This window comes from Myotis myotis, unplaced genomic scaffold (assembly GCF_014108235.1).
Source record: "Myotis myotis isolate mMyoMyo1 unplaced genomic scaffold, mMyoMyo1.p scaffold_m19_p_18, whole genome shotgun sequence".
NCBI lineage: Eukaryota > Metazoa > Chordata > Mammalia > Chiroptera > Vespertilionidae > Myotis > Myotis myotis.
In genome coordinates, this window is record NW_023416322.1 from 13,639,740 (window position 1) to 13,652,679 (window position 12,940).

The 12,940-nt window shown below is 47.1% G+C and overlaps 1 protein-coding gene across 10 annotated transcripts in view; it reads left to right on the forward strand.

Moving 5' to 3' along the window:
• The window catches only part of TRAF5 (TNF receptor associated factor 5), a 65,961-nt gene that overhangs the window by 27,537 nt on the left and 25,484 nt on the right, over positions 1-12,940 (forward strand). For 8 of the 10 annotated variants that reach the window (XM_036343092.1, XM_036343091.1, XM_036343094.1 and 5 more), the window contains exons 3-8: positions 473-530; positions 3,032-3,133; positions 5,371-5,535; positions 6,404-6,481; positions 6,812-6,886; positions 11,250-11,342. In XM_036343092.1, the coding sequence (XP_036198985.1) occupies positions 473-530; positions 3,032-3,133; positions 5,371-5,535; positions 6,404-6,481; positions 6,812-6,886; positions 11,250-11,342 (571 nt within the window). The remainder of the gene's footprint in view (positions 1-472; positions 531-3,031; positions 3,134-5,370; positions 5,536-6,403; positions 6,482-6,811; positions 6,887-11,249; positions 11,343-12,940) is intronic. The other 2 variants (XM_036343098.1, XM_036343099.1) reach the window with 2 other exon arrangements.

Consider the following 12,940-nt stretch of genomic DNA (forward strand, 5'->3'; position numbering starts at 1 on the left):
TCCTGCCCAGGGGGTTATTACAGCACACGCCCATTCATTCATGGGCTCGTTCATTCAGTGCCCGTGTGTTCCAGGCACCTTGCTAAACTAAGCTCCAGTGTCCAGAGTTGGAGAGCTGAGGTCCAGTGTGGAACAGGACCCAGTCTCTGCCTTCTAGAACATTCCAGTCCAGTGAAGCAGACAGGCAGGCGGTGGTACAGTGTGATAAGCAAAGGACTGGAGAGGGCATTCAACTCTGTGGGGGGGGGACTCACTATTTGATTTGCGTCCTGGGAATGCAGGGGAGTTTATTTTCAGACTGAAGAGGTGCTGGAATTGGGGCGCTGGGGGCCTTCTGGGAGAGGGGATAGCATGAGTAAAGACAGGGCCTGGGCTGCTCCGGGGAACGTCAGGGGGCCGAGCATGGCCGGAGTGCTGAAGAGCTGTCAAGGTCAACTCTTAATTCTGGCTCTATTTTTATTTTTCTCTCCAGGGAATTAGATGCAGTGCCACTCTGCCCTGTGGATAAGGAGGTCATTAAATCTCATGAGGTAAGAAAGCCACTGCTTTGGGTTAGCAAGTCTCTAGTTGATAGAGAAGCCAGTGTCCTGGTTGGGCATCGAGGTTGGAGCAGGAGAGCGGAAGGGGGTTTTCCCTGGGGTCCATATTCCTCTGCTGAGGGGTCAGGTCGGACCCCCACTTCTGACGCTGTCTGAGAGCTTGTTTGGGTCTTTATTGACTCCCCACGTTTCTTTTCCTGCTTCTTCCTTCCCCCTTCCTATCCCGGCTCCAGCCCTCCTGAGTCACTTGGAGAAATGAAACATCCTGTTTCCTGGAATCCACTATCTCATCTGGTTAATCTCGAATACTTCCTTTGGTTATTATGTCTAACAACAGCCTTATCCAGCTAGAATTCACATGTCTTAAAATCTTCTTGTAACGTGTCCATGTTTCTTGGGTATATACCGAGAGGTGGAATTACTGGGTCAGATGGTAACTATGTCTAACACTCTGAGGACCTGCTAGACTAGGTGTTTTCCAAAACAGCTGCACCATTTCGCATTCCTGCCAGCAATGTCTGAGAGTTCTAATTTCTCCTGGTCCTTGCCAGGATTTGTTATTGTCCGACTTCTTTATTATGGCCTTCCTTGTGGGTGTGAAGATATATCTTGTGGTTTTGATTTGCATTTCTCTAATGGTTAATGATGTTGCACGTGTTTTCCTATGGTTGGCCATCTGTATAGGTCTTTTGTAAAAATGCCCATTCAATCCCCTTGCTCATTTTCTCAGTGGGTTATTTGCCTTTTATTGTTGAGTTCTAAGAGTTCTTCATATGTTCTGGATACAAGTCTCTGATCAGATATATCATTTGCAAATATTTTTCTCCCATTTTGTGGGTCATCTTTTCACTTTCTTGATGGCTTCCTTTGAAGCACAAGTTTTTCATTTGGACGAAGCCTTCTTTATATTTTGTTTGTTTGGTTGCGTGTTCCCATGACCATGCTCAGTTTTCTTCCTTTATTTTTTTAAAATTTGTTTTTATTGATTTTAGAGAGAGAGGAAGTGAGAGAGATAGAAACATCAATGAGAGAGAAACACACTTCCTACTGGGGATCAAGCCCACAACCTGAGCATGTGCCCTGACTGGAATTGAACTGGTGACCTCTTTGTTCATGGGTTAATGCTCAACCATTGAACCACACCATCTGGGCAGTTTTCTCCCTGACCTGAACACCTGTCTGATACATGCTCCTTCTCTATGCTCTTATGATGCCTTCTGAAAGGCCAAGCATAGGGCAGTGCTGTACTTGTGCCTGCCTCAACACTGGGCCAGGGGGTGGCATATGGCAGCTTGGGATTTGTTGGGACAAATCCAGCCACTTGTTTTTGTATGGCCTGTGAGCTAATAACAGTTTTTATATTTTTAAATCATTGGAAAAAATCAGAAGTGCACTAGGAACTCTGTACTTTTCTTAAAAATATATTTTATTGATTTTTTACAGAGAGGAAGGGAGAGGGATAGAGAGTTAGAAACATCGATGGGAGAGAAACATCAATCAGCTGCCTCCTGCACACCTCCTACTGGGGATGTGCCCGCAACCAAGATACATGCCCTTGAGCGGAATTGAACCTGGGACCCTTCGGTCTGCAGGCCAACACTCTATCCACTAAGCCAAACTGGTTAGGGCAGGAACTCTGTACTATTTTTGCAACTTCTTGTGAGTCTTAAACTATTTCAAAATAAAATTTTTTAATAAAAGTAAGAATAATGTTACAGTCCTAGCCAGTTTTGCTCAGCGGATAGAGCATTGGCCTGTGGACTGAATGGCCCCAGGTTCGATTCCAGTCAAGGGCACATGCCTGAGTTGCGGGCTGTATCCCCAGTGATTCTCTCTCATCATTGATGTTTCTATCTCTCCCTCCCTCACTGAAATCAATAAAAATATTTTTTTAAAAAAAGAATACTGTTATGCATCATGTGAAAATTATATTTCAGTGTTCATAAATAATGTTTTATTAGAACACAGCTTATGCCCCTTTATTTAAGTATTGTATATGGTGAAGTTGAATAGTTGCAACAGAGACCATTGCAGCGTGGTCCGCCGAGCTGAAAATATTTACTCTCACCCTTTATGGAGAAAGTTTGCCAACCCCTGGTTTGTGCTGAAATAGCAAGGCAGCACAGCTTCAGTGACGCTACTTGATGACTAATACAAACCCATCTGCTGGGCAGGAAGCTGAAAGCATCACCCTTAGCCACAGCCCCACCTCCTGACCTTCGAGCATATGGGGTCAAATGCACCTTGAGCTTCTCCCAGCTGCAGCCTACTGCGCTGGACATTGATTACCTACCTGCCTTGCATGTTTGCGGCCTGTCAGACGTATGTATCTGAAACAGCTTTTCCTTTTATGATGCTGAATCTGCTATTTCCATTCCAACCACTGTCTAGAAGTTTCCACCCGCCTTCTGAGATGAACCTGAAGACCAGGTTAATAATAATTCTTGCTGCTCTAAAGCTTTGGTGTGAGACCTATCATGTTTATCTTTTAGGTGTTTAAAGACAATTGCTGCAAAAGGGAAGTCCTCAATTTATATGTATATTGCAAAAATGCTCCTGGGTGTAATGCCAAGATTATTCTGGGACGATACCAGGTTGGTATTACGAACAACATTTGCCTTCGCCAATTTCCAGTGACATGCGTTGAACACCTTTTTTTGGTGATAGTTGCTGGGCTAAGCATGGGGGTGGGGTGGTCATTGGGCTGCCCTCAGAGAATTCCTACCTAGAAATTCTGACCCACAACATGCAAAGGGCTAAGATGTGAGTGAAGAGGTTTGTTCTACCTGGAAGGTATGGAGGACGTGCTGCCTGAACTAGGCCTTACATTGTGGGTTAGGGGCATTGATCCAAAAGTGAAGATGTGAGATATGCTGGGCAAAAGGAACGCTTAAGCAAGGACATGTCCTTTGAGGGGAACTGTGAAGGATTTGGGGTCCCTAGGGTGGGAGCCAGGGTTTGAGTGCCCGGAGGCATTTGCAGATGCCAGAGTGATTGCTTCCCAGCAGCTGTGGGCCCTGGCCTCTTAGAATTTATGATCTAAGGCAGAAAACAGATCAGAACAGAGATAGGATGGAGTTTAAAGGTGAAGCATTATTAGGAGATGCAAACAAAAGGTCTAGGGGAGGCGAAGGGGCCTGAGCTTCCTATGGAATGAAACTGCTACCCGGCTCTTCCATCCAGCGGGAAGCTTGTGAAATGCAGGCTGGGAATGTGGCTCCGCCATGGCAGGCCCCTATCAGGTTTGATCACACGACGAATGAATAAGGCTCAGGCATCCCAAGCTTCCAGGGAATGCTTGGAGGCTGCTGAGAGTTTCCACTCCCGCCCACACATTTTGGAATATGTTTCAGGTGATTTTTTTCTCCGTCAGTCCTCCAGACCCCGCAGGCACAGAACTGATAAATGTGCAAATGATTTCCTTGTTAGCCCAGGGAGTTCTTTGGAGGCTCACGGAACTTGGTTGTGTTTTCCCCATGACAGCCCCTGGCCACTGGTTCCGATAGTCAGATAGTCAGGTCCCCAAGCGGGGCCTCTTTCCAACTTTGGGTTGTCGCTAAGCCTGAAAGGGAAACGAGGCTCAAATGGACCAGGGATCAGCTTTAGCCACCAGATCATCAGCTTCTAGAGAACAGCAGCTGATTTCTTTCCACCTCTTTCTTTCGTATTTCCCCTCATTCACTGTTCTCCCCACCTTGTGTGACAGGGTGGGGGAGCTCACAGAGACCGGAGTCTTGATGAATGCTGACTGTTTTGATGCGTTGAGGGTAACGTCCATGAATTTTGGACAAGATGCGGATTTCAGTTGTCATCACCATTTGTTTCTTACCAGCAGAGGCAGAGGAAAAGAGGTGTATTGATTGATCTCCCATAGATAAAGTCTTTGCTCTTTTTTCCTTCAGAGGAGTCAGCACACTGTTTCTGCCGAGAGCCAGACAGTAAATATTTCAGGCTTTGCAGGCTCTGTCGCAGCTGCTCAACTCTCCCATTTTAGAGGATAGATCATCTGAGAACAAATAGATAGGCATGTGGCTATTCTCCAATAAAACTTTATTTACAAACGCAAGTGGCAGGCCAGGTTGGCCCCAGGCCCATAGCTTTCCGACCTTGTTTTAAAGGATTTTTCAGGCAGACAACCTTATTAGGATTTTGATAACTTGTCAGAATCACAGTCACTTACAGTCATTCAAAGGTCCTATTGAAATATGCCTGTTTTCATAAATCTCTAATGTGCAGACAACTGGAATGAACACTGTTAATGTCATTAGTCTCCTATATTCCAGTTGAAAACATCTCCCGACCTTGGAAGACTGGCCATTCCCAGCTCCTCCTTGGCCTGCGGATCCTATATGTCCTCTACCTCCTTTTCTTGACCACTGCTGGACCAGCTTCCTCTCCCTCCCTTTTCTTCCTTTAATCTCTTCTTTTCTTCCCCCTTTCTCCCCTCTGTCCTGGCTTTTACCATCTGCAAATTAGTGCCTGGTGCTAGGGGTGGGGATAAAGAGTGCACAAAAGAAATAAAAACTATTCTTGAGGTCTGGTCAATTCATTGGCAAGCCTTAAGGAAATATTCAAGAACTAACCTGAGAATATGAGCATGTTCCTAGGTAATCTAAACTAAAACTCGTTATTCCTCCTTCTTCCCCCACCTTCGCCCCTCCTCCTAATTCCCACCTTGCAAGGCTGGCTTTCAGAGCCTGGGTCCAAGCAGCCCTCTGTTCAGCACTCAGAGCCTGCAGGCATGGCTGTCCTTCCTCCCAGCGCCCCCTAGCGCTCCCTCTAGGCCTTTCAGCGCCTCCCTTCCCACCGCCCTGTTATGTGTTTGTCCCAGGACCACCTCCAACAGTGCTTATTTCAAGCTGTGCAGTGTTCCAATGAGAGCTGTCGGCAGCCAGTCCTTCGGAAAGATCTGAAAGAGCACGTGAGCGCAGACTGCCAATTTCGAGAGGAAAAATGCCTCTATTGCAAAAAGGAGGTGGTAGTCATCAATCTACAGGTAAAAAAATAAAAAATTCCTCACCTTTAGGGGGCTAAATTCTGCTGGAGTGATCACAGGGAATCAGATGGGCTACCAGAAGCCCACCTTTCTGGATTTATTTTTGTACAGAAATACTAGGTCTAAAGAATAACTTCATGTGAGAGAAGTCGTGTAAGAAACAAAAGCCCTCTTGGTGGTAGGACTGTACTCGTTTATCATGGGCAAAAATATTGTTTGAACACCTGCTGAGGATGAGTGTGCAAGGAGGGACGCTAGAGATGGGTCACAAGGAGGTGGCAGTACTGTCTGTCCTCAGGATGCTGTGGTCTGACCGGGGAGGTTGGCTGTGGGCATAAAACAAGAGCATGGGTACCTTTCACCTGTGCCAGAGGAGCCGCACTGATGACTCCCACAGCCTGCCCTCTCGGAGTCCTGTGCCCTCCGACTATCTTTCGGAATAACTGGGGAATTTAATGGAACTGAATTCCTTTATACCAGTGGTTCGCAACCTTCTGGCCCTTTACATACAGTTCCTGATGTTGTGACCCAACCATAAAATTATTTCGTTGCTACTTCATAACTGTAATGTTGCTACTGTTATGAATCGTAATGTAAATATCTGATATGCAGGATGGTCTTAGGCGACCCCTGTGAAAGGGTCGTTCAACCGCCAAAGGGGTCGCGACCCACAGGTTGAGAACCGCTGCTTTATAACAAGAAAGCGGCCGTCTATATGCGATCCTTTCTGGAAGTGGGCCATACCTTCCTGACGGTGAGCCACATACATAGATTCCCAAAGAGACATGTGTATAAACACTCTGAGGGCATACAAGGGAACCCTTGAAAGCGAAGGTGGCTTTGTCTCATCACATTCTTTCTGTTTCAGAATCATGAAGAAAACGTGTGTCCCGAGTACCCAGTACCTTGTCCCAACAAGTGTGTGCAGATGATTCCCAGAAATGAGGTAACTGTAAATCATTCTCTCAGTAGATTTCATGTAAGATAACGTTTTAGCGGTCGTGATGGGGTGTGTCTGACAAAATCGCCTACGCGAAGGCCCCAGGCTTAAACGACACCCATGATAACCATGTCTCTGTCTTCCCCTCCCATTTCCCGAGAGTTCTCCTCCGTTTTCACCATAGCACTCCCTCCACCAAGCCTTAGCACCGCCTTTTCCTGCTCCTGTTCCCGCCCTTCTTCCCAAGCCTCCCTTGGCTCCCCGCTTGCTGCAGTTACACCAGACAGTGGAGAATGGCCGATGAATTTCTGTAGCGTGAGGCTGTCCCTTTCGTAGGTGGATAAACACCTGGCTGTGTGTCCTGAAGCGGAACAAGACTGTCCTTTCAAGCACTATGGCTGTCCTGTAAAGGTATGGAGCGCCTTTCTGTTTCTGCCTCTACATTCTGCTGTGTAATTCATTGGGTGAGTTCCTTGTACTCTTTGATTCCATCCGGGATGCAAAAGGACATTCACTTATGAGAACTTTAAGGCTGGGAATTGTATTTGTTATGGTTCTCCAGAGACATAGAACCAACAGGAGATATGTAATATATACTTAAATATATATAATATATACTTACATATACACTATATATGTAAGTGTATATTTATATATTTTTGTATATATGTGTGTGTGTGTGTGTATACACACACACACACACACATATATATTTGTCTTTATAAGGGGTAGGGTTTACCTTTACCTTTCCAGTGCATGAAATACAGAATTGCTTTCCAGCTCTGAAAGAAATCGTCTTTATAGTTAGGCCCAAACTTCCAATTGGGTTGTATTCTAGAATTTACATCAGTACCAAAGCTGGGGGATTTATTCTCCAGCCAAGGGGCCAACCCTAAACAGAAGGGAAATCGATGACAAATGTTTGCTTCGAATTCATGGATCACCCAGAATCCCTAAGATTTGCTTTTATTGGTTAACTAGAGGCCCAGTGCACAAAAATTTGTGCACTCGGGGGGAAGGCGGGGGGGGGGTCCCTCAGCCGGCCTGTGCCCTCTCGAAGTCTGGGACCCCTCGGGAGATAACGACCTGCTGGCTTAGGCCTGCTCCCGGGTGGCAGAGGGCAGGCCCAATCCCTAGGTGCAGCCCCTGGTCAGGCTCAGAGCAGGGCTGATTGGGGAGTTGGGGCGCCGCCCCTGTCATGCACAGAGCAGGGCGGATCGGGAGGTTGCAATGCCACCCTCAGTCACGCTCAGGGTAGGGCCGATTGGGGGGTTGGGGCACCTCCCAGTCACACTCAAGACAGGGTCGATGGGCAGGTTGCGGCGCCACCCCCTGTCACGCACAGAGCAGGGCCAATCGGGGTTGGGGCGCCGCCCCCTGTCACTCAGAGAGCAGGGCCCATCAGGAGGGTTGGGGCTCCGTACCCTGTCACACACAGAGCAGGGCCGATGGGGAGGTTATGGCTCTACCCCGGCACACACAGAGCAGGGCCCATGCGGGGGGAGAGGGCTGGGGCGCCGCACCCTGTCACACACAGAGCAGGGCCGATCAGGGGGTCTGTCACACACAGAGCCACAGGGCGGTCAGAGGTTGGGGAGCTCCCCCCTATCAGGCACAGAGCAGGGCTGATCAGGGGGTTGGGGCGCCTTCCCCTGTCACGAACAGAGCAGGGCAGATAGGGAGGTTGTGGCCCTGCCCCCTGTCACACACAGAGCCGCAGGGTGATCAGGGGGTTTGGGCGCTGCCCCCTGTCACGCTGATCCTGGTGCTGGGAGGCATATTACCCTTTTACTATGTAGAGGCCTGGTGCACGGGTGGGGGCCCGCTGGTTTGCCCTGAAGGGTGTCCTGGATCAGGGTGGGGGTCCCCACTGGGGTGCCTGGCCAGCCTGGATGAGGGGATGATGGCTGTTTGCAGCTGGTCACACACCCTTCAGGGTGGGGGTCCCCACTGGGGTGCCTGGCCAGTCTGGGTGAGGGGCTGAGGACTGTTTTCAGGCTGGCGGGTGACTAAAGCTCCCAACCGCTCTTTTTTTTTTTTTTTCTTTTTTATTCTGGGCCAGCTTTAGCTCTGAGGCTCCAGCTCTTAGGCCTCCGCTGCTGAAAGCAGGTTTCTGGCCTTTGTTTACCTTCTGTATTTGAAACAATGTTGCGATCCTGCTGGCTGAAGCCCAGCGACTAAAGCAGGTTTCTGGGGTTTTGTTTAGCTTCTATATTTGTAACATAGTTGCTTAGAGTTGCAGCTCAGAGGCCGGCAGCGGCAGGCGGGGAACGTTGGTTTCCTCTGTCACTGAAGCAAGCAAGCCTCATGTTAGTTTCAAGCTGCCTGGCTCCCGGCCGCCATCTTGGCTGGCAGTTAATTTGCATATCGCCCTGATTAGCCAATGGGAAGGGTAGTGGTCGTATGCTAATTACCATGTTTCTCTTTTATTAGATAGGATATAGGCACTTTGCAATGATTGTGAGGGCAATAAATTTGCTTGGGCTGGAATTAGAATTAGGTTGCATACCTTCAGCCTGTGATAGCAGGATGGTGATAGAAGAATGGAAATGTGCTTAGCAGGAGGGAGAACTAACCTAGCTTAGAACTGGTCGGGAGATAGTTCAGCTAGAAGATAGGTTTTCTATAGGAAGAGTTGAAAGATGATAATAATTACACTTAGCCCACAGTCATATGGAGGGTGGGGCAAAAGTAGGGTTACAGTTGTTCATATGGCAAAGAATACAATAATTAATAAATAGGAATATAAGAATAGCAGCTCTCTCTGTGGAGCACACTTACGCCTTCCCCACCTCCTTTCCCCCAAGTACATTTTCCTGACCTCTCTCTTTCTCCTAAGCTCAAAGGGCCCTTCTTTTGTCTCTGTCTCTTGTTTCCTGAGCCCATTTCTTCTACCTCTGTGGCTTTCTCAATAAATTCTTCCTTATATTTTGAGTCTTGGCTCTGAATTCTTCCTTGGCCAGAATTCAAGGACTGATGTTGCTAAACCAAGATCCCGTCATTGGTAACATTCTGGTGCCATTTTCACCACCAACATGATGGCGCCGTAACTCAGATACCCTTACCAATACACAGATTGTCTTATTATGGTGTAGTGCAGTGGGATTCCAGAGGATCCCATCCATGGCCACCTTGCAGACCTGGACTGTACTAGGTACAAACAGGGGCCCGCTGTGCCCCACTGGCTCCTCGCTTTGCAATGGTGGACTTGAGTGAGTTTTCTTTGGAAATCCAGACTTCCCTGTTTTAAGGTTAGACGCAGGGTTGGGCAAACTTTTTGACTCGAGGGCCACAATGGGTTCTTAAACTGGACCGGAGGGCCGGAACAAAAGCATGGATGGAGTGTTTGTGTGAACTAATATAAATTCAAAGTAAACATCATTACATAAAAGGGTACGGTCTTTTTTTTCAATAGTTTTATTCATTCCGGCCCGCGGGCCGTAGTTTGCCCACGGCTGGGGCTGACTTTCTTTGAGCTGTTTTGTGAAATCCTCAAGGTGGAGCTAAAGGTTAAGGCTAAAAATTTATTGCCCTCACAATCATTGCAAAGTGCCTATATCCTATCTTAGGCTAAAAAAAAGGGTCGGTAGAAAGATGGGGGGGTGGGGCGGGTGGCTGGTTTTTCAATTGGAATTGCTTTCTGAAGGTCTGAACAAAACCTTTGATGGGTAAATGAGAACCTAAACTTATTTGGCTCTAAAGATAAGGGGCACACCCTCCTCCAGCTGTAACCTTGGGTATTCTTAGGCAACTAAGAATCTCTGTAGAGGTGTCAGAGGAATCCCTCACAATGTACAGGAGCCCCGTAGGGAAGTCCAATTCAACTGTAATTAAATAACTGACTCCTGCCCTAGCCAGCTTGACTCAGTGGATAGAGCGTCAGCCTGGGGACTGAAGGGTCCCCAAGCTCGATTCCAGTCAAGGGCACGTACTTCAGTCGCAGGCTTGATCCCAGCCCTAATCAGGGACGTGCAGGAGGCAACCAATTGATGTCTCTCACATTGATGTTTCTCTCTGTGTGTCTCTTCCTCTCCCTTCCACCCTCTCTAAAAATCAATGAGAAAATGTCCTTGGGTGAGGATTAAGAACAAAAGTTAATAATTGACTCATGTGGGGATGTGCACATAAAGGTTGGTTGCCTAGCACTCTCAGTCCTCGTGGCTGTTATTAGGCAGCTGGGGAGAGAAACGAAACAGATAAGAGAGTTTGAGATGACTCGGAAAGTGGCATCCCCTTGGAGCTCACCCACAAGCAGCACATAAACTCCAACCCCCTACACAATATCCCTAGAAATTTTGTTCAGACTCTACAAATCTCAAAATAAAATTAACATGAGAAATTATGCCCCTAAGGCTGGAAACTCCCAGCCTCAGCTCCCATAAATACTCCTGCAGATATACAATAAATAGGAAGCCTTTAGCAATCGTGATGGCTAAAACTTTATCTTACATAATACAAGCATAAACTCTGTGTTTCGCGTACTCACAACTGTAAACCTACTTTGCCCCACCCTTTATTCTCAGGGCAAGGAAGGAAATCAGCATTGAGAGTTTTGATAGCGGCCTGATTCTCTGCCCCTGTAAGTTTAAAATGGTCTCATGGGTACTGTAGAATCTTAACCCTGGAAAGGGGACTGGAGGGCCATTTCCCCCGCAACCCACCTTGAGACAAGTAAGCAACGTTTTTGAAGTTCTGTTTTAGCAGAGTATCCCACCACCCTCCTCGTCTGGGGACACTTTCCACAACCTGCCTTATTTTTCTCTTCGTGTTGAAGGGTAAACCGTCGAACCTGAAGCAGCATGAGCACTCGGCCTTACGGGACCACATGCTTCTCATTTTAGAAAAGAACTTCCGATTAGAAGAACAGGTAAATGAATATTCAAGGGTTCAACTATGAAAGGCGGGCAGCAGAATTGCTGGGATTTGCAATTCTTGGTGTTCTTATATTCTGTTTCAGTGTAAGTCAACCGGAGGTAGGTCTTTTTCTATGAAGTGGCCAGACAGAGTCATAGGATTGTAGAACATGGGAAGTGGAAGATGCCTTTGAGATCCTCATTCAACAGAGGAAGTAACTCAAAGTTTGATGTGTTTGTAACTTGTGTCAGAATTTGATCTCAAACCCATGTCCCATAGTCCTGTCTGCAGCCTCTCGACACACCTTTTAGTTAATGATACCTGGCACCTAGGAGGTGCCTAGGAGGTGTCTGATGTTTTAAATGAAGCCCGTATTACCGTGAAGTAGCAGTCGACAATCTCTTCTAGGCACTATGGGTTTATGTATTTTGTAGTAAGTCCTAACTCCTGCCTTTGAGAAGCTTTGCAACCTGATAAATGCCCACGTCCATATTTAGTTCACTGAGTTGCGATTATCAAGTGAAAGTATGTGTGCAGATGATGATTTTGTTGAGTAATTATTGTAAGAGTTAACTGTCTTATTAGCACATCTCAGCGGATCAGACTTTTCAAGCTCACATAGGGAAGAACACCATCTATTGCAGACAGGGAGCTGGATTTCCTCTTATCGATTATTTTATGATGTCTGAGTTCAGATTAAAGTAGGTGTGTGAGTTCTAGGGTCAGATCCCGGAGAAAATTAGAAAGACCGATCAAACTGTAACTTTGGTAGAAACCATGCTGCCTAGTAGCCTTCCCAAGCTCTTTCTGTATCATTGCCTCATGCATCCATCCATACATTTAACAAACACCTCCCACAAGTCAGATACAGTGTTAGCTGCTAGGAACACTGAGTTGAGGAAGAACTCACAGAAATGTAGACAGGCAAGTTGCCGAGCCTCACAGGACATGCTGTGGGGGTACCCTGTGTCTGGGTTCAGGGGCTGCCTCAGTATACTCCAGGGGAGTTGGGAAAGGACATCAGAGTTACATCTTGAAGGAAGAGAAGGTCTGTCGGTTAAAATGTTGTGGAAAGAGGACATCCCAGAAGGGGAAAGATTGTGCCAACATAGGGAGGCATGAGAGAGGCTGACAGTTCAAGGAAATGTGCTTTTGGGGTGGAAAGATAGCCGAGTGAGAGACACGGAATGGCCGGAAGTGTGGTCTGTTGGATCCAGATTGCAGTGGCCTTCCACGTGAGCCAAGACATGTTTGAACACGATGCATTCAGTTATTTTTTCACTCATTAATATTCTGCCTAATACTAGAAAGGATCTGAGGGCCAAAAATGTGAACTATGTTTGTCAGTAATAGGGAACTAATGGAGGCTTTTACATTGGAAAAATACTTGGCCAGCTAATTGTTTGTTTGGTTTTAAAAGTAAGACAGCTGGCAGTCGCATGGAGGATGGATAGAGGGAGAGAAGGGAAGAGAATGAGGACAGCGGGACCAGGCATAAGGGGTTGCAATAAACTAGACAGTGTAGCAGTAGAGCCAGAAATTGATGAGTGAGAGCTCTGTGCCAGAATGCCTGGGTTCCAGGACTGGTTCCCCAGTAGTCCCATGAGTTTG